Below are 19,613 nucleotides of genomic sequence, written 5' to 3' on the forward strand. Positions count from 1 at the left end.
GTGTTTTTACCACGTAATTCACCTCATTTAATTTCCTTTCAATCTGATACGGTCCACAAAACCTAACTTTTAAAGGTTCACCTACCACTGGTAACAACACTAAAACTTTATCCCCACTGGCAAAACTACAAACTTTGGATTTCTTGTCCGCTACCCGTTTCATCACATTTTGTGCAACTTTTAAATGTTGTCTAGCCAATTCACCTGCTCTATTTAATCATTCCCTAAAATTTGACACGTAATCCAATAATGTAATTTCTGATTTCTCACTCACCAATTTTTCCTTAATTAATTTAAGTGGTCCTCTTACCTCATGACCAAAAATTAGTTCAAAAGGACTGAATTTGGTTGACTCATTAGATGCATCCGTAATTGCAAACAGTACGAAAGGAATTTGTTTATCCCAATCCTGTGGATAATTGTGACAATAAGCCCTCAACATTGTCTTTAATGTCTGATGCCACCTTTCTAACACTCCCTGCGATTCTGGATGGTACGCAGTTGATTTAAATTGTTTTATTCCTAAGCTATCCATAACTTCTTTGAATAACCTTGAGGTAAAATTTGATCCTTGATCCGATTGTATATCTGTGGGTAGTCCATATCTAGTAAAGAATTTAAGTAACTCCTCCACAATCTTTTTAGCTGTAATATTAACTACTGGAATGGCCTCTGGAAACCTAGTAGACACATCCATTATAGTCAAAAGATTTTGATTCCCACTTTTCATTTTAGGAAGCGGTCCTATGCAATCAATTAGGACCCTTGTAAAAGGTTCCTCAAATGCTGGAATGGGTATTAAGGGCTCTGGTTTTATCACAGCCTGAGGTTTTCCTATCACTTGACATGTGTGACATGATTGACAAAATTTAACTATATCTTTATGTAGTCCAGGCCAATAAAAATGTTTCTGGATTTTAGCTTGAGTTTTCCTTATTCCCAAATGACCTCCCGCTGATACCTCATGTGCAACTCGCAACACCTCCTTTCTACACCCTACCGGCAATACTACTTGATGAACTTCTGCCCATTTTTCATCCGCCTGCATATGTAAAGGTCTCCATTTTCTCATCAAGACATCACTTTTAGGTTATAACACTCTGGTTATACACTCAGATTTCTCTTCCGTATATGCTTTCTGATACATCTGTTTTATTTCTACATCTTTCTGTTTGCAACTCCGCCAATTTCCTGAACTAAAAATATCCGCCTCATCCTCCACCTGTTCTTGTTCTTTTTCAACCATCTGATCAATAATCGTTTCTGATAATTGCACTTCTACTTCATCTTCACTCTTTGATTTCTCCTCTTGTCTTAACCTGTGACTTTGCGACCTTGTTACTACACAGGTGGATTGGCCATGCTAAATTTCCCTTAGTGTCCAAAATTGCCCTTAGTGGGGTTAGGGTGGAGGTGTTGACCTTGGGTAGGGTGCTCTTTCCAAGAGCTGGTGCAGACTCGAAGGGCCGAATGGCCTCCTCCTGCACTGTAAATTCTATGATCTATGATTGACAATCCGGAAAAATCCCAGGATTAGGGCAGCATGGTAGCATACATAGCTAGCACTTGGGCTTCACAGCGCCAGGGTCCCAGGTTCGATTCCCTGCTGGGTCACTGTCTGTGGGGAGTCAGCACGTTCTCCCCGTGTCTGCGTGGGTTTCCTCTGGGTGCTCTGGTTGCCTCCCACAGTCTAAAGTGCAGGTTAGGTGGATTGGCCATGCTAAATTGCCCTTAGTGTCCAAAAAGGTTGGGAGGGGTTATTGGGTTATGGGGATAGGGTGGAAGTGAGGGCTTAAGTGGGTCAGTGCAGATTCGATGGGCTGAATGGCCTCCTTCTGCACTGTATGTTCTATGTTCTAATGTTCTATGATACTCGTCCTTCAACACTTCAGTTGTTTGATTTTCCACTGGCTTATCAACCACAGTAGGTACAGTAGGAATCACTCCCACCTGCGATCCAGCTATATCATTCCCCAAGATAAACTGTATTCCTGGACACAATAGTTTCTCTATTGCTCCTACTACCACTTCACCACTCTTCACTGGACTTTCTACCTTACCTTATATAATGGAACACTACTGTTCTCACCCTGAATTCCACATATTACCACTTTTTCTGGTAATATTCTTCCCAAACTACATAACTCCTCATCTCTTACCATTAAAGATTGACTAGCTCCCGTATCTCTTAAAATTGTAACTTCTTTACCTGCTCCTCCTGGTACACATGAGTAAACTTTACCCACACAAGTAAATTATTTAAAGACATCTGGCACCTTCTTATCAATCACCTCTTGATCAAGCTGTACAATCTTTTGCACCTCCTCCGCTTCACTTGGACTTTCCTTTACCATTTTAACAAACCCCACTGTCTTATCCTGTTTTACCACATCAGCCTTCCCAGTGCTTTTCTTCAACCACCAACACTGTGACTTTACATGGCCTAGTTTATTACAGTGAAAACATTTGAAACTTTTCATTTCTTTTCCACCCCCCTGGATTTCTTTTTTAATCTGAGGTACACTCTCCTTATTATCTTCCATCAGATCACCTTTACCTTTCCCACTTGAGTATTTCTCATGTCCCCAGTTTCTATCTCTCACAGGCTGAAACTGATGTCAGAAACCAAGCTTTGATTTATGAACTAATTCATAATCATCTGCCATTTCTGCTGCTAATCTCGCAGTTTTAATCCTCTGCTCTTCCACATGAGTTCTCACTACATCAGGAATTGAATTTTTAAACTCCTCCAAAAGTATAATTTCTTTGAGGGCTTCATACGTTTGGTCTATTTTCAAAGCCCTCATCCACCTATCAAAATTACTCTGTTTGATCCTTTCAAACTCCATGTATGTTTGACCAGGTTATTTCCTTAAATTTCTAAACCTTTGTAGGCTTCAAGCACTCGTTCATATGCACCCAAGATGGATTTTGCACCTCCTCATACGTCCCAGACACCTCCTCCGGGAGTGATGCAAACACTTCACTAGCCCTACCTACCAGCTTTGTTTGAATCAGTAATATCCACATGTCTTGTGGCCATTTCATTTGTTTAGCCACCTTCTCAAATGAAATGAAAAAGGCTTCTACCTCCTTCTTGTCAAACCTTGGCAATGCATGGACATATTTAAATAGATCCCCACCAAGCTTTTGACTATGAAGCTTTTTCTCACTATCCTCATCAATATCATCCAAGTGTACGTTTCCCTTTAAACCTGCCAATTTTAACTGACTGTCATGTTTCATGGCTATTTTCCGAAGTTCAAACTCTCACTCTCTTTCTTTTTCCTCTCTCTCTCTTTCTTTTTTCTCTCTCTCTCTTTCATATTCAAGCCGCTTTAATTTTTTCTCATGTTCCATTTGTTTAATTTGCAACTGAATTTTTGCCATTTCCAATGAGTGAAACTGCATCTCAGGCAATTTTAAATGCTTAGCCACCGCCATAATTACCTCATCGTTTCGCATTTTGTCAGGTAATGTGAACTGCAATGTTTTTGCCAAATCTAACAGTCTGCTTTTAGTCTCTGTCCGTAAGGTACTGTGTGTGACCGTCTCCACCCCCAAAAACTTCAGAGCCTCTGAAAGAGCCATTGTCCACAACACACTCCCTACTTAAACTAGAATACCACACCTGAAAAGCAACCACAATATGCTCACCCCTCACTGTCTTTAAGTTCACTAAGACAATCCAATAGATTGACTTTTATCCCCCTCGAGCCCCCAATTTGTTATGGGCCAGGGTTTAGAGAACCCCAAAATGTATCATGGAATTCACCTGACCCACAACACTAAGTAATCCTTAAACTTTCCTTTTAGCATCCATAAATCATTTTTAAAAAACTTTTAACCGAAGACAACCGGTTGAAATTCACCAGTGAGAACAGTTATCACTCTGAATTCACCAAATGATCAAGAGATAGTCTTTACATGGCAGAGGGAACAACATTACACCTTCTGTGGCTGACTGCAGCTTCAACACTGAAACAAAACCAAAAAAAAAACACAGACACACCCAAGCTTTTCTCAAAGTGAAACTAAAAAGCAGAGCCAGAGCTCAGCTCCACCCACACTCTGACATCACTGCAGTAACATGAGCAGACAAACATTTCTTAAAGCGGCATTCTCATGACAACACAGGTGGAGAAGGTAGTCAAGAAGGCATACGGCATGCTTGCCTTCATTGGCCGGGGCATTGAGTATAAGAATTGGCAAGTCATGTTGCAGCTGTATAGAACCTTAGTTAGGCCACACTTGGAGTATAGTGTTCAATTCTGGTCGCCACACTACCAGAAGGATGTGGAGGCTTTAGAGAGGGTGCAGAAGAGATTTACCAGAATGTTGCCTGGTATGGAGGGCATTAGCTATGAGGAGCGGTTGAATAAACTCGGTTTGTTCCCACTGGAACGACGGAGGTTGAGAGGCGACCTGATAGAGGTCTACAAAATTATGAGGGGCATAGACAGAGTGGATAGTCAGAGGCTTTCCCCCAGGGTAGAGGGGTCAATTACCAGGGGACATAGGTTTAAGGTGAGAGGGGCAAGGTTTAGAATAGATGTACGAGGCAAGTTTTTTACTCAGAGGGTAGTGGGTGCCTGGAACTCGCGACCGGAGGAGGTGGTGGAAGCAGGGACGATAGTGACATTTAAGGGGCATCTTGACAAATACATGAATAGGATGGGAATAGAGGGATACGGACCCAGGAAGTGTAGAAGATTGTAGTTTAGTCGGGCAGCATGGTCGGCACGGGCTTGGAGGGCCGAAGGGCCTGTCCCTCTGCTGTACATTTCTTTGTTCTTTGTAATTGTCCAATTATGTATTTTCTTTTGATCTTCTTTTCTTTTCATGTTCTAAATGATCTATTTGAGCTGCTCGCAGAAAAATACTTTTCACTGTAACTCGGTAAACGTGACAATAAACAAATCGAAATCCAAAGAGCAGCCTACCTTGGCCCACTCCCCGGCCCTATCCACCTACCCCCACCTAGCCTGCACATCCCTGGGCTGTGGGATCTCAGAGACAATCAGAAGGAACGGACTGTCAGCCACATTCGCAAATTCTGTGCCCCCTCCCGGGGTGGGACGTATCCAGACCCACTGGCTGCTGGGATCGTCCGGTCCTGGACCATTACCACGGCTGGGAAATGCATGCTCCAATTATTCGGCGCAGTGTTTAATTTATTCGGCGCTGAAATCCACTCACGCTACTTTTGTCTCTGTCCTAACAGTGCGTTTCTGGGGAGATATCGCCTTGGATGAAGAAGACATGAAATATTTTCATATTGATGGAAGCGGAGGATTAACGAAACAGGAAGTCAGAGGAACGGAACATACACCTGGTAGGTGCTCCGAAACCAATACTTCTGGTGTGGGTGAGGGAAAAAGTCACAAACAAGGAGATTATTTAGGAGTGGAATATTTCATTGATGAAGGAGGTTGCTCCTAGTTTTAAGATACCGTGTTTGAAAACTTGAAACCAGTCAAAGAAGTCATTGTGATCGCGGTACTAATGAAAAGCTGCATCGGACGAAAAGGTTCAATAAGAGATGAATATAAAGCGAGACTTGTGAAAGGTGAGGTGGGAGGGGAGAATTGAAGACTTGTTGATGGAATTGGCGCTGATATTTAATTAATAATTCACGGTGATTTCTGTTGAAGAGAAGGATGTCAGAGGGGAAGTGAGGTGGTTCAGAGTGAGGTGAATGAATATTGTGTTGGATAAAAGGGAAGTTTCAGATTGGTTTGTGAAACCGACAAGAGATTAAAAAGCCAGGATCGAAGCGGACACATCCCCAGATCCTGATGGTGGATCCTCGAGAGATTCCCAGCAATCCTGGGCCGTGCTGAGGGCGGATTTTGTTACCACCTCGGGAGAGACCAGCACGTCGGTGAGTTTACAATAGGTTTGGCCAATCGTGGAGGAGTTGGAGGGACAAAGGTAGGTATGACCACCGGGGGACGGGGGGAAGAGGAGAGGGACACACCTGGCACTGCCCCCGGGCACAGATTGGCTCTGCCTGGTTGGTTCTGTGCTGGGGGCAGGTCCCAGTGTGAGCCACTTTGTTGGCGGCTGGGGGTGGGGGAGGGGGGGGGGTGAGGAGGTCATCATTTATGGGGGGTGGGCACTGAGAGGGGAGCAACGGCAATACTCCTACAGTGGTCTTGGGAGGAATAGTGGCGATGAATGTCGAGGGGGGTGGGGGGGGGGGGACAGCCGGTAATGAATGTAGGAGGTGGGGTGGGGGTGGAGGGAGGGGGGTAAGGGAATGGTGGTGATGATTATCGGGGGAAGGGAGGAGGGAAGGGGGAGGGGAAATTTGCGGGGCGGGGAAGGGCCAGGGGAATGCCGATGGTGAGGTTCCAGGGGGAGTACAGGATGGTGGGAGGGGATTGTCGGGGGGGAGCGAGGTGGGGGAGCTGAATGCCGATGATTAAGGCCGTGTGGGGGAGGGGAGTGGGGAGGGGAATGTCGGGGTGGGGGGGTGACTGAAGGGGAATGTTGGAAATGAAAGTTGACAGGGGTGGGGTGGGGAGCCACAAGGTTGAAGTTCTGACCCTTTGATGATGCCATCCTATGGTGGCACATGGCACAGTGGTTAGCACTGCTGCCTCACGGCGCCGAGGACCCTGGTTCGATCCCGGCTCCGGGTCACTGTCCGTGTGGAGTTTGCACATTCACCCCATCGTCTGCGTGGGTTTCACCCCCCACAACCCAAAGATGTGCAGGGTAGGTGGATTGGCCGCGCTAAATTGCCCCTTAATTGGAAAAAATAATTGGGTATTCTAAATTTATCAAAAAAGCTGGCGCCCTGATCTCTGTGGAGTCGGTTGGGGGTTCTATGAGGCCCCACCCTCCAGAGTGATGGCATAAACCATGCCCCCCTATTGTTTTCTTCAAAGAGGCTCAATATGTGGAGTCTGTGTAACTGGATGGTTACATTTTCAGTCTGAGCCTGACATTTCCCCAAATTCAGGTAAGATTTTGCCCAAAGGTTTTCAAAGCTCCGCCTCCGCACAAAAAAGTTTGGCTCCTCTGTTTCTAGAAGTTAACTTGACCACCAGCTGACAAAAGTGCACAACCAACTCAAGTCCATGGGTGCCGTCTTCACCAAAAATGGTGCACGCCGACAGAACTTCCACAACTCGGCCTGGATGATTCCATCCCACCAATGACTTTTCAGTTAACAGAATAACAGAAACAGCTGCAGCAACTGTGTATTTACTTATTCTCTGCTTCTGGATCTAGTCTCTGCCTTCATCCTGCCTGTACTGCACCATTGGACTCATCAACTGCTACTACCCAGCTTGGATGGCTCTAGTTCCCCTTCATACAGCCTCAACCAGTTTCACTGTGCCCAGGAATTTTGGTTTCCAAATCACAGTTTCAGGTTTTCTTTCCTTAGAAACTGGATAAGTCAGTTGCATTTCCCATTTCTTTTTTCAGTTTCCATCCTCAGTTAGCGTCTGCTTTGAAATCACAGATTCTATGTAATCCGGACCCTGGAGACTGGTTACCCTGGTAACTATTTATAAATAGGGAGAACAGGTTAATCTGAGCAGTTACGGGTCGGTTAGTTCAACAACTGTGGGAGGGAAAAATTATATCAGGAATGAAAGTTCCACATGTCTAAATAAAGATAAATTGAAGTAGCAACATGGATTTCTAAAGGAATTCTGATGGAATTCGTCGAGGAGGTAACAGACACCATTGATGGGAAATGGGGTGGATGTGGGGAACAGGGACTTGAGGAAAAACTTTGTGAAATTGACACTTGGGGGATTAATCGTGAGTATTAACGATATGGAATTAACGAGAGAACTGAAACCGGATTGAAAATGAGCTGAAAGGGAGAGATTAGTTCAGGGCAGTTTTTCAGAATGCTTGGAAGTGGGTAGGGGGCTCCCACAGGGGTCAGTTCTGAGATCACGTCTCTTCACTGTGAATATCAATGATTTGGTTGCGGGTCACGAGGGAGATGGGTCAAAACCCCCCAGGTAAATAAAAATGTTAAATTTTGATCACGGTGCGTGTGAAGTAGAAAAACAAAGAGTTAATGACATTCCAATATAAAACCTTCAGTCAGTAGCTTTGGATTCCAAACCAGAAAGAAGGAAAGACTTGGGCCAGACTTTTAGTAGTTTGTGCACAGCAAGCTCCCACAATTCTGCTTGAGGTCCGGACACCTGGGGTGAAAACTCCTCGCTCCTCTTCGAATAGGGGCTATGGGATCTTTTGCATTTTTGTGCAAAGACAGCCAGAACTTTGATTTCGCGCGGGCGCTGAAGATCTCGAGGATGTGGAATCTGTGAAGCGCAGATTCAGTCGGACGCACGAGAGAATAGAAATCATATGGAGAAGAAGTTATGAAATGGGCCTTTTAAAATAAGAACATTGCAGATTACAGAGCAATAGTAAGAACGCAAGAGTTAGAAGCAGGAATAGGCCATTCAGCCCCTCGAGCCCGCTCCACTATTCAAATGATATCATGGCTGATCTTCCACGATGACACCATTTTCCGCTACTATCCTCCACCAATCCCTTCATAGAACATAGAACGATACAGCGCAGTACAGGCCCTTCGGCCCACGATGTTGCACCGACATGGGAAGTCAAAAAACAAAAGCCATCTAACCTACACTATGCCATTATCATCCATATGCTTATCCAATAAACTTTTAAATGCCCTCAATGTTGGCGAGTTCACTACTGTTGCAGGTAGGGCATTCCACGGCCTCACCACTCTTTGCGTAAAGAACCTACCTCTGACCTCTGTCCTATATCTATTACCCCTCAGTTTAAGGCTATGTCCCCTCGTGCTAGCCATTTCCATCCGCGGGAGAAGGCTCTCACTGTCCACCCTATCTAACCCCCTGATCATTTTGTATGCCTCTATTAAGTCTCCTCTTAACCTTCTTCTCTCTAACGAAAACAACCTCAAGTCCATCAGCCTTTCCTCATAAGATTTTCCCTCCATACCAGGCAACATCCTGGTAAATCTCCTCTGCACCCGGCCCAAAGCTTCCACGTCCTTCCTATAATGCGGTGACCAGAACTGTACGCAATACTCCAAATGCGGCCGTACCAGAGTTTTGTACAGCTGCAACATGACCTCCTGACTCCGTAACTCAATCCCTCTACCAATAAAGGCCAACACTCCATAGGCCTTCTTCACCACCCTATCAACCTGGGTGGCAACTTTCAGGGATCTATGTACATGGACACCTAGATCCCTCTGCTCATCCACACTTTCAAGAACTTTTCCATTAGCCAAATATTCCACATTCCTGTTTTTCCTTCCAAAGTGAATCACCTCACACTTCTCTACATTAAACTCCATTTGCCACCTCTCAGCCCAACACTGCAGCTTATCTATATCCCTCTGTAACCTGCTACTTCCTTCCACACTATCGACAACACCACCGGCTTTAGTATCGTCTGCAAATTTACTCACCCACCCTTCTGCGCCTTCCTCTAGGTCATTGATAAAAATTACAAACAGCAACGGCCCCAGAACAGATCCTTGTGGTACTCCACTTGTGACAGAACTCCATTCTGAACATTTCCCATCAACCACCACCCTCTGTCTTCTTTCAGCTAGCCAATTTCTGATCCACATCTCTAAATCACCCTCAATCCCCAGCCTCCGTATTTTCTGCAATAGCCTACCGTGGGGAACCTTATCAAACGCTTTGCTGAAATCCATATACACCACATCAACTGCTCTACCCTCGTCTACCTGTTCAGTCACCTTCTCAAAGAACTCGATAAGGTTTGTGAGGCATGACCTACCCTTCACAAAGCCATGCTGACTATCCCTGATCATATTATTCCTATCTAGATGATTATAAATCTTGTCTCTTATAATCCCCTCCAAGACTTTACCCACTACAGACGTGAGGCTCACCGGTCTATAGTTGCCGGGGTTGTCTCTGCTCCCCTTTTTGAACAAAGGGACCACATTTGCTATCCTCCAGTCCTCTGGCACTATTCCTGTATCCAATGATGACATAAAAATCAAAGCCAATGGTCCAGCAATCTCTTCCCTGGCCTCCCAGAGAATCCTAGGATAAATCCCATCAGGTCCCGGGGACCTATCTATTTTCAGCCTGTCCAGAATTGCCAACACCTCTTCCCTACGTACCTCAATGCCATCTAATCTATTTACCTGGAGCTCAGCATTCTCCTCCACAACATTATCTTTTTCCTGAGTGAATACTGACGAAAAATATTCATTTAGTATCTCGCCTATCTCTTCAGACTCTACACACAACTTCCCATCCCTGTCCTTGACTGGTCCTACTCTGTCCCTAGTCATTCGCTTATTCCTGACATACCTATAGAAAGCTTTTGGGTTTTCCTTGATCCTTCCTGCCAAATACTTCTCATGTCCCCTCCTTGCTCGTCTTAGCTCTCTCTTTAGATCCTTCCTCGCTACCTTGTAACTATCCATCGCCCCAACTGAAACTTCACACCTCATCTTCACATAGGCCTCCTTCTTCCTCTTAACAAGAGATTCCACTTCTTTGGTAAACCACGGTTCCCTCGCTCGGCACCTTCCTCCCTGCCTGACCGGTACATACTTATCAAGAACACGCAGTAGCTGATCCTTGAACAAGCTCCACTTATCCAGTGTGTCCAACACTTGCAGCCTACTTCTTCACCTTATCCCCCCCAAGTCACGTCTAATGGCATCATAATTTCCCTTCCCCCAGCTATAACTCTTGCCCTGCGGTGTATACTTATCCCTTTCCATCCTTAACGTAAACGTCACCGAATTGTGGTCACTGTCCCCAAAGTGCTCACCTACCTCCAAATCCAACACCTGGCCTGGTTCATTACCCAAAACCAAATCCAATGTGGCCTCGCCTCTTGTTGTCCTGTCAACAAACTGTGTCAGGAAACCCTCCTGCACACACTGTACAAAATACGACCCATCTAATGTACTCGAACTATATCTTTTCCAGTCAATATTTGGAAAGTTAAAGTCTCCCATAATAACTACCCTATTACTTTCACTCTTATCCAGGATCATCCTCGCCATCCTTTCCCCTACATCCCTAGAACTATTTGGAGGCCTATAGAAAACTCCCAACAGGGTGACCTCTCCTTTCCTGTTTCTAACCTCAGCCCATACTACCTCGGAAGATGAGTCCCCATCTAGCATCCTCTCCGCCACCGTAATACTGCTCTTGACTAGCAGCGCCACACCTCCCCCTCTTTTGCCTCCTTCTCTGAGCTTACTAAAACACCTAAACCCCGGAATCTGCAACATCCATTCCTGTCCCTGCTCTATCCATGTCTCCGAAATGGCCACAACATCGAAGTCCCAGGTACCAACCCATGCTGCCAGTTCCCCTACCTTATTTCGTATACTCCTGGCATTGAAGTAGACACACTTCAAACCACCTACCTGAACACTGGCCCCCTCCTGCGACGTCAAATCTGAGCTCCTGACCTCTATACTCTCATTCTCCCTTACCCTAAAACTACAATCCAGGTTCCCATGCCCCTGCTGCATTAGTTTAAACCCCCCCCCCAAAGAGCACTAACAAATCTCCCCCCCAGGATATTTGTGCCCCGCAGGTTCAGATGTAGACCATCCTGTCTGTAGAGGTCCCACCTTCCCCAGAAAGAGCCCCAGTTATCCAGAAATCTGAATCCCTCCCGCCTGCACCATCGCTGTAGCCACGTGTTTAATTGCTCTCTCTCCCTATTCCTCATCTCACTATCACGTGGCACGGGCAACAACCCAGAGATAACAACTCTGTTTGTTCTCGTTCTGAGCTTCTATCCTAGCTCCCTGAAAGCCTGCCTGACATCCTTATCCCTATGTCGTTAGTGCCAATGTGGACCACGACTTGGGGCTGCTCCCCCTCCCCCTTAAGGACCCGGAAAACACGATCCGAGACATCACGTACCCTTGCACCTGGGAGGCAACATACCAAACGTGAGTCTCTCACGCTCCCACAAAATCTCCTATCTGTGCCCCTGACTATAGAGTCCCCAATTACTAATGCTCTGCTCCTCTCCCCCCTTCCCTTCTGAGCAACAGGGACAGACTCCGTGCCAGAGGCCCGTACCCCATGGCTTACCCCTGGTAAGTCGTCGTCCCCACAAGTATCCAAAGCGGTATACTTGTTTCTCAGGGGAACGACCGCAGGGGATCCCTGCACTGACTGTTTTTTCCCAGTCCCTCTTACAGTTACCCACCTATCTCCAATCTTTGGTGTAACTAATTCCCTGAAGCTGCTATCTATGACCCCTTCTGCCTCCCGAATGATCCGAAGTTCTTCCAACTCCAGCTCCAGTTCCCTAACTCGGTCTTGGAGGAGCTGGAGATGGCAGCACTTCCTGCAGGTAAAATCAGCAGGGACACTAACGGCATCCCTCACCTCAAACATCCTGCAGGAGGAACATTGCACTCCCTTCCCTGCCATTCCTCTAACTTTCTACCAAGATCTGGCTAACAACTAAATTACATTTTTTTATATATAAAAAAAAAAATTATTAATAACAATAATAAAATATGGTACTTACCTCACACCAAAGGGTTTTATTATTAGGTTAGAGGAGGAGGGCGGGTGGGAGACACTACACGTGTAGTGTCTCGGGTTTCCTCTCCACCAGAATTTATTGGTGAGGGTCTTCCCAGAAGTCCGCGGGTCGACTTCCTGTTCCCACCTTAAACACTAGAATTTTTAAAAAAAATTTAAAGGAGAAACTTACCTCCCAGAAATCACTTCTGCACTGCCCCCGCTGAAATGGACTAGCCTGCTCCGCTCCTGCTGAAATCGACTTGGCCTGCAAGGTAAGTAAGTTGTTAATCTGTACTCACCTCACCACAGACACCGACCTTTTAAATGGTCCCCTCTGCCTCGCAGCCCCCGCGCTTTTTCAAAATTCCCGCGCTGATTCTAAGGTCCTAGCTCTCACTCCCGAATGACAGGCCGGATCGATTCCCACTTAGCTCAGTGTCATAATATGCACCCATGCACATCATGAGGTAAAAGCAGGCAGTGACAGACACCCAGGTGAGCCAATCAACATACAGAACAGAACACAACCAATCACCAGACAAAACACTAGAGGGGGGCTTCCAACGAGAAAACACACGCGGCATCAGCACTCCGCCTCTTTCCACTGGTGACAACTGTAGTGACAGTCAGGGTGTACAAATCATTCAACACCTTCTACATGTGGATCAGAGCTAGCCTGGTCTAGATAGTTAACATTAGTTTACTTAGAGTACTAGAGAGTCAACCCACAGGCAGCTTCGTTACTGAAGTTCAATAAATCTTATATTGAACCAACGCCCACGTTTTGTGTATACTTGATCAGTTAACTACATCGTGTGCAGTCTGTGTTACCCCAGGGTGAACAACACGACACTCAGTGACCTTGTAAATACACCTGGCCCTGACCACATCATATCCAGCCATGCACAAGCCCAGCTCCCACACACTCTGACCCACCGAACACAAAGTGAAACAGAACAGGAGATACTATTAGACCAAGATTACTTTGGACAAATAATGCAAACTACTTGGCGTCGACATTATTCCAATGTGCCATTCTGCTTGGTCAGTCCAACGGCTATTTCAAACTGACACGAGCTCCGGGAAGGAAATCTGCCGTCCTTACCCGGTCTCGCCTACATGTGACTCCAGACTCACACACAGCGAATGCGGTTGACTCTTAACTGCACTCTCCCCCCCCCGCCCCCCCCCCCCCCCCCACCCCCCGCTGAACTGGCCGAGCGAGACACTCAATTCAAGGTGCAATTCGGGATGGGCAATAAATGATAACCCAGCCAGCGATGCCCAAATCGCAAGAACGAATCAAAGAGAGAATTTGCTCTGCATTGCGGAGAAGGCTTGGAATCCCCTGCAATTTGAATTAGCTGATAATCTTATCGTCCCTTGCTGTCGATTTGAGGATGATGTCTACTCCGGGGTGTGGGTTTCCGCTGTGGGTCTTCCTGTGACTGACCAGGTCAACTCTCAAGCTGCACACCGTGAGGCAGGACGTCCCGTGACGTGATGGGATCGGGAGTGCAGGATCGGCCTCCTATTCTTCCCTTCCCTGCCACTGTGCTGCTTCGCCATTGGGATGTTTTGATGCAGCCTGATGGATAAGTTGTCGCCATTTTGAATGTCTGCTAGCGAGCGCCTCCCCATCATCCCGTCAATGCTGCCGTTCTTCAAGGAGAGCTTCAGGGTGCCTTTGAAGAGTCTAGGGACGGGACACTCCCAGGACAGGATAGAGTATAGACACGGGACAGTCCCACTACAAGATAGAGTATAGAAACGGGACAGTCCCAGTACAGGATAGAGTATAGACACGGGGCAATCCCAGTATAGGATAGAGTATAGACACGGGACAGTCCCAGTACAGGGTAGAGTATAGACACGGGACAATCCCAGGACAGGATAGATTATAGACACGGGACAGTCCCAATACAGGATAGAGTATAGACACGGGACAGTCCCTGTACAGGATAGAGTATAGACACGGGACAATCCCAGGACAGGATAGATTATAGACACGGGACAGTCCCAGTACAGGATAGAGTATAGGCACGGGACTGTCCCAGTGAAGGATAGAATATAGACACGGGACAGTCCCAGTACAGGATAGAGAATAGACACGGGACAGTCCCAGTACAGGATAGAGAATAGACACGGGACAGTCCCAGTACAGGATAGAGAATAGACACGGGACAGTCCCAGTACAGGATAGAGTATAGACACGGGACAGTCCCAGTACAGGATAGAGTATAGACACAGGGCGGTCCCTGTACAGGATAGCGTACAGACACGGGACAGTCCCAGAGCAGGATAGAGTATAGTCACGGGACAGTACCAGTACAGGGTAGAGTATAGACACGGGACAGTCCCAGTACAGGATAGAGTGTAGACACGGGACAGTCCCAGTACAGGATAGAGTATAGACACGGGATAGTCCCAGTACAAGATAGAGTATAGTCACGGGACAGTCCCAGTACAGGATTGAGAATAGAAACGGGACAGTCCCAGTACAGGATAGAGTATAAACACGAGACAGACCGAGTACAGGATAGAGTATAGACATGGGACAGTCCGAGTACAGGATAGAATATAGACATGGGACAGTCCCAATAGAGGATAGAGTCTCGACACGGGATAGTACCTGTAAAGGATAGAGTATAGACATGGGACTGTCCCAGTACAGGATAGAGTATAGACACGGGACTGTACCAGTACAGGATAGAGTATAGACACGGGACAGTCCCAGTACAGGATAGAGTATAGTCACGGGCCCTTCCCAGTACAGGATAGAGTTTAGACAAGGGACAGTCCCAGTACAGGATAGAGTATAGACACGGGACAGTCCCAGTACAGGATAGAGTATAGACACGGCACAGTCCCAGAACAGGATAGAGTATGGACACGAGACAGTCCCAGTACAGGATAGAGTATAGACACGGGACAAGAGTATAGTCACGGGACAGTCCCAGTACAGGATCGAATATAGACACGGGACAGTCCCAGTACAGGATAGAGTATAGTCAAGGGACAGTCCCAGTACAGGATAGAGTATGGACATGGGACAAGAGTATAGTCACGGGACAGTCCCAGTACAGGATAGCGTATAGACACGGGACAGTCCCAGTACAGGATAGAGTATAGACACGGGACAAGAGTATAGTCACGGGACAGTCCCAGTACAGGATCGAATATAGACACGGGACAGTCCCAGTACAGGATAGAGTACAGTCAAGGGACAGTCCCAGTACAGGATAGAGTATGGAGACGGGACAAGAGTATAGTCACGGGACAGTCCCAGTACAGGATCGAATATAGACACGGGACAGTCCCAGTACAGGATAGAGTGTAGTCAATGGACAGTCCCAGTACAAGGTAGAGTAGAGACACGGGACACTCCCAGTACAGGATAGAGTATAGACATGGGACAAGCCGAGTACAGGATAGAGTATAGACACGGGATAGTCCCTGTACAGGATTAAGTATAGACATGGGACAGTCCCAGTACAGGATAGAGAAGAGACACAGGACAAGAGTATAGACACGGGACAGTCCCAGTACAGGATAGAGTATAGACACGGGACAGTCCCAGAACAGGATAGAGTATAGACACGGGACAGTCCCTGTACAGGGTAGAGTATAGACACGGGACAGTCCCAGTACAGGATAGAGTGTAGACATGGGACTGTCCCAGTACAGGATAGAGTATAGACACGGGACAGTTCCAGTACAGGTTTGAGAATAGAAACGGGACAGTCCCAGTACAGTGTAGAGTATAGACACGGGACAGTCCCAGTACAGGATAGAGTGTAGACATGGGACTGTCCCAGTACAGGATAGAGTATAGACACGGGACAGTCCCAGTACAGGATTGAGAATAGAAACGGGACAGTCCCAGTACAGGGTAGAGTATAGATACGGGACAGTCCCAGTACAGGATAGAGTATAGACACGGGATAGTCCCAGTACAGGATAGAGTATAGACACGGGACAGTCCCAGTGCAGGATAGAGTATAGACACGGGACAGTCCCAGTACAGGATAGAGTATAGTCACAGGACAATCCCAGTACAGGGTAGAGAAGAGACACGGGACAGTCCCAGTACAGGATAGAGTATAGACACAGTACAGTCCCAGTACAGGATAGAGTATAGAAACGGGACAGTCCGAGTACAGGGTAGAGTATAGTCACGGGACAGTCCCAGTACAGGGTAGAGTATAGACACGGGACAGTCCCAGTACAGGGTAGAGTATAGTCACGGGACAGTCCCAGTACAGGATTGAATATAGACTCGGGATAGTCCCAGTACAGGATAGAGTATAGACACGGGACAGTCCCAGCACAGGATAAAGAATAGACACGGGGCGGTCCCAATACAGGATAGAGAAGAGACACAGGACAAGAGTATAGACACGGGACAGTCCCAGTACAGGATAGAGTATAGACACGGGACAGTCTCAGAACAGGATAGAGTATAGACACGGGACAGTCCCTGTACAGGGTAGAGTATAGACACGGGACAGTCCCAGTACAGGATAGAGTATAGTCACGGGACAGTCCCAGTACAGGATTGAATATAGACTCGGGATAGTCCCAGTACAGGATAGAGTATAGACACGGGACAGTCCCAGCACAGGATAAAGAATAGACACGGGGCGGTCCCAATACAGGATAGAGAAGAGACACAGGACAAGAGTATAGACACGGGACAGTCCCAGTACAGGATAGAGTATAGACACGGGACAGTCCCAGAACAGGATAGAGTATAGACACGGGACAGTCCCAGTACAAGATAGAGTATAGACACGGGACAGTCCCAGTACAAGGTAGAGTATAGACACGGGACAGTCCCTGTACAGGGTAGAGTATAGTCACGGGACAGTCCCAGTACAGGGTAGAGTATAGTCACGGGACAGTCCCAGTACAGGATTGAATATAGACTCGGGATAGTCCCAGTACAGGATAGAGTATAGACACGGGACAGTCCCAGCACAGGATAAAGAATAGACACGGGGCGGTCCCAATACAGGATAAAGAATAGACACGGGGCGGTCCCTTTACAGGATAGCGTATAGACACGGGACAGTCCCAGAGCAGGATAGAGTATAGACACGGGACAGTCGCAGTAGAGGATAAAGTATAATCACGGGGCAGTCCCAGTACAGGATAGAGTATAGTCACGGGACTGTCCCATTACATGATTGAGTATAGACACGGGACAGTCCCAGTACAGGATAGAGTATAGACATGGGACAGTCCCAGAACAGGATAGAGTATAGACACGGGTTTCCATTATCTGGACCACTGGGAGCTCTTCCGGGGCAGGTGTGACCTGTATAAGAAGGACGGGTTGCATCTAAACCGGAGAGGCATAAATATCCTGGCCTCGAGGTTTGCTAGTGTCACACGGGAGGGTTTAAACTAGTATGGCAGGGGGGTGGGCACGGGAGCAATAGGTCAGAAGGTGAGAGCATTGAGGGAGAACTAGGGAATAGGGACAGTGTGGCTCTGAGGCAGAGCAGACAGGGAGAAGTTGCTGAACACAGCGGGTCTGGTGGCCTGAAGTGCATATGTTTTAATGCAAGAAGTATTACGGGTAAGGCAGATGAACTTAGAGCTTGGATTAGTACTTGGAACTATGATGTTGTTGCCATTACAGAGACCTGGTTGAGGGAAGGGCAGGATTGGCAGCTAAACGTTCCAGGATTTAGATGTTTCAGGCGGGAAAGAGGGGGATGTAAAATGGGAGGCGGAGTTGCGCTACTGGTTCGGGATAGAGGAGCAGATAGGTAGACAGATTTTTGAAAAGAGTAAAAACAACAGGGTTGTGGTGATGGGAGACTTCAACTTCCCCAATATTGACTGGGACTCACTTAGTGCCATGGGCTTAGACGGGGCGGAGTTTGTAAGGAGCATCCAGGAGGCCTTACTTCAGTGGTAGGGAAATTACTGGAGGGAATTCTTTGAGACAGGATCTACTCCCATTTGGAAGCAAATGGACGTATTAGTGAGAGGCAGCACGGTTTTGTGAAGGGGAGGTCGTGTCTCACTAACTTGATAGAGTTTTTCGAGGAGGTCACTAAGATGATTGATGCAGGTAGGGCAGTGGATGTTGTCTATATGGACTTCAGTAAGGCCTTTGACAAGGTCCCTCATGGTAGACTAGTACAAAAGGTGAAGTCACCCGGGATCAGGGGTGAGCTGGCAAGGTGGATACAGAACTGGCTAGGCCATAGAAGGCAGAGAGTAACAATGGAAGGATGCTTTTCTCATTGGAGGGCTGTGACCAGTGGTGTTCCACAGGGATCAGTGCTGGGACCTTTGCTCTTTGTAGTATATATAAATGATTTGGAGGAAAATATAACTGGTCTGATTAGTAAGTTTGCAGACGACACAAAGGTTGGTGGAATTGCAGATAGCGATGAGGACTGTCGGAGGATACAGCAGGATTTAGATTGTTTGGAGACTTGGGCAGAGAGATGGCAGATGGAGTTTAATCCGAACAAATGTGAGGTAATGCATTTTGGAAGGTCTAATGCAGGTAGGGAATATACAGTGAATGGTAGAACCCTCAAGAGTATTGAAAGTCAAAGAGATCTAGGAGTACAGGTCCACAGGTCATTGAAAGGGGCAACACAGGTGGAGAAGGTAGTCAAGAAGGCATACGGCATGCTTGCCTTCATTGGCCGGGGCATTGAGTATAAGAATTGGCAAGTCATGTTGCAGCTGTATAGAAACTTAGTTAGGCCACACTTGGAGTATAGTGTTCAATTCTGGTCGCCACACTACCAGAAGGATGTGGAGGCTTTAGAGAGGGTGCAGAAGAGATTTACCAGAATGTTGCCTGGTATGGAGGGCATTGGCTATGAGGAGCGGTTGAATAAACTCGGTTTGTTCTCACTGGAACGAAGGAGGTTGAGGGGAGACCTGATAGAGGTATACAAAATTATGAGGGGCATAGACGGAGTGGATAGTCAGAGGCTTTTCCCCAGGGTAGAGGGGTCAATTACTAGTGGCCATAGGTTTAAGGTGAGAGGGGCAAGGTTTAGAGTTGATGTACGAGGCAAGTTTTTTACGCAGAGGGTAGTGGGT

General features: G+C 46.9%; 1 protein-coding gene across 2 annotated transcripts in view; it reads left to right on the forward strand.

Annotated features, from left to right (window-relative positions):
- The window catches only part of LOC140403691 (tolloid-like protein 2), a 726,814-nt gene that overhangs the window by 307,511 nt on the left and 399,690 nt on the right, over positions 1-19,613 (forward strand). For both annotated transcript variants that reach the window (XM_072491868.1, XM_072491869.1), the window contains exon 2: positions 5,225-5,335. In XM_072491868.1, the coding sequence (XP_072347969.1) occupies positions 5,225-5,335 (111 nt within the window). The remainder of the gene's footprint in view (positions 1-5,224; positions 5,336-19,613) is intronic.

This window comes from Scyliorhinus torazame, chromosome 28 (genome assembly GCF_047496885.1).
Source record: "Scyliorhinus torazame isolate Kashiwa2021f chromosome 28, sScyTor2.1, whole genome shotgun sequence".
Classification (NCBI taxonomy): Eukaryota; Metazoa; Chordata; class Chondrichthyes; order Carcharhiniformes; family Scyliorhinidae; genus Scyliorhinus; species Scyliorhinus torazame.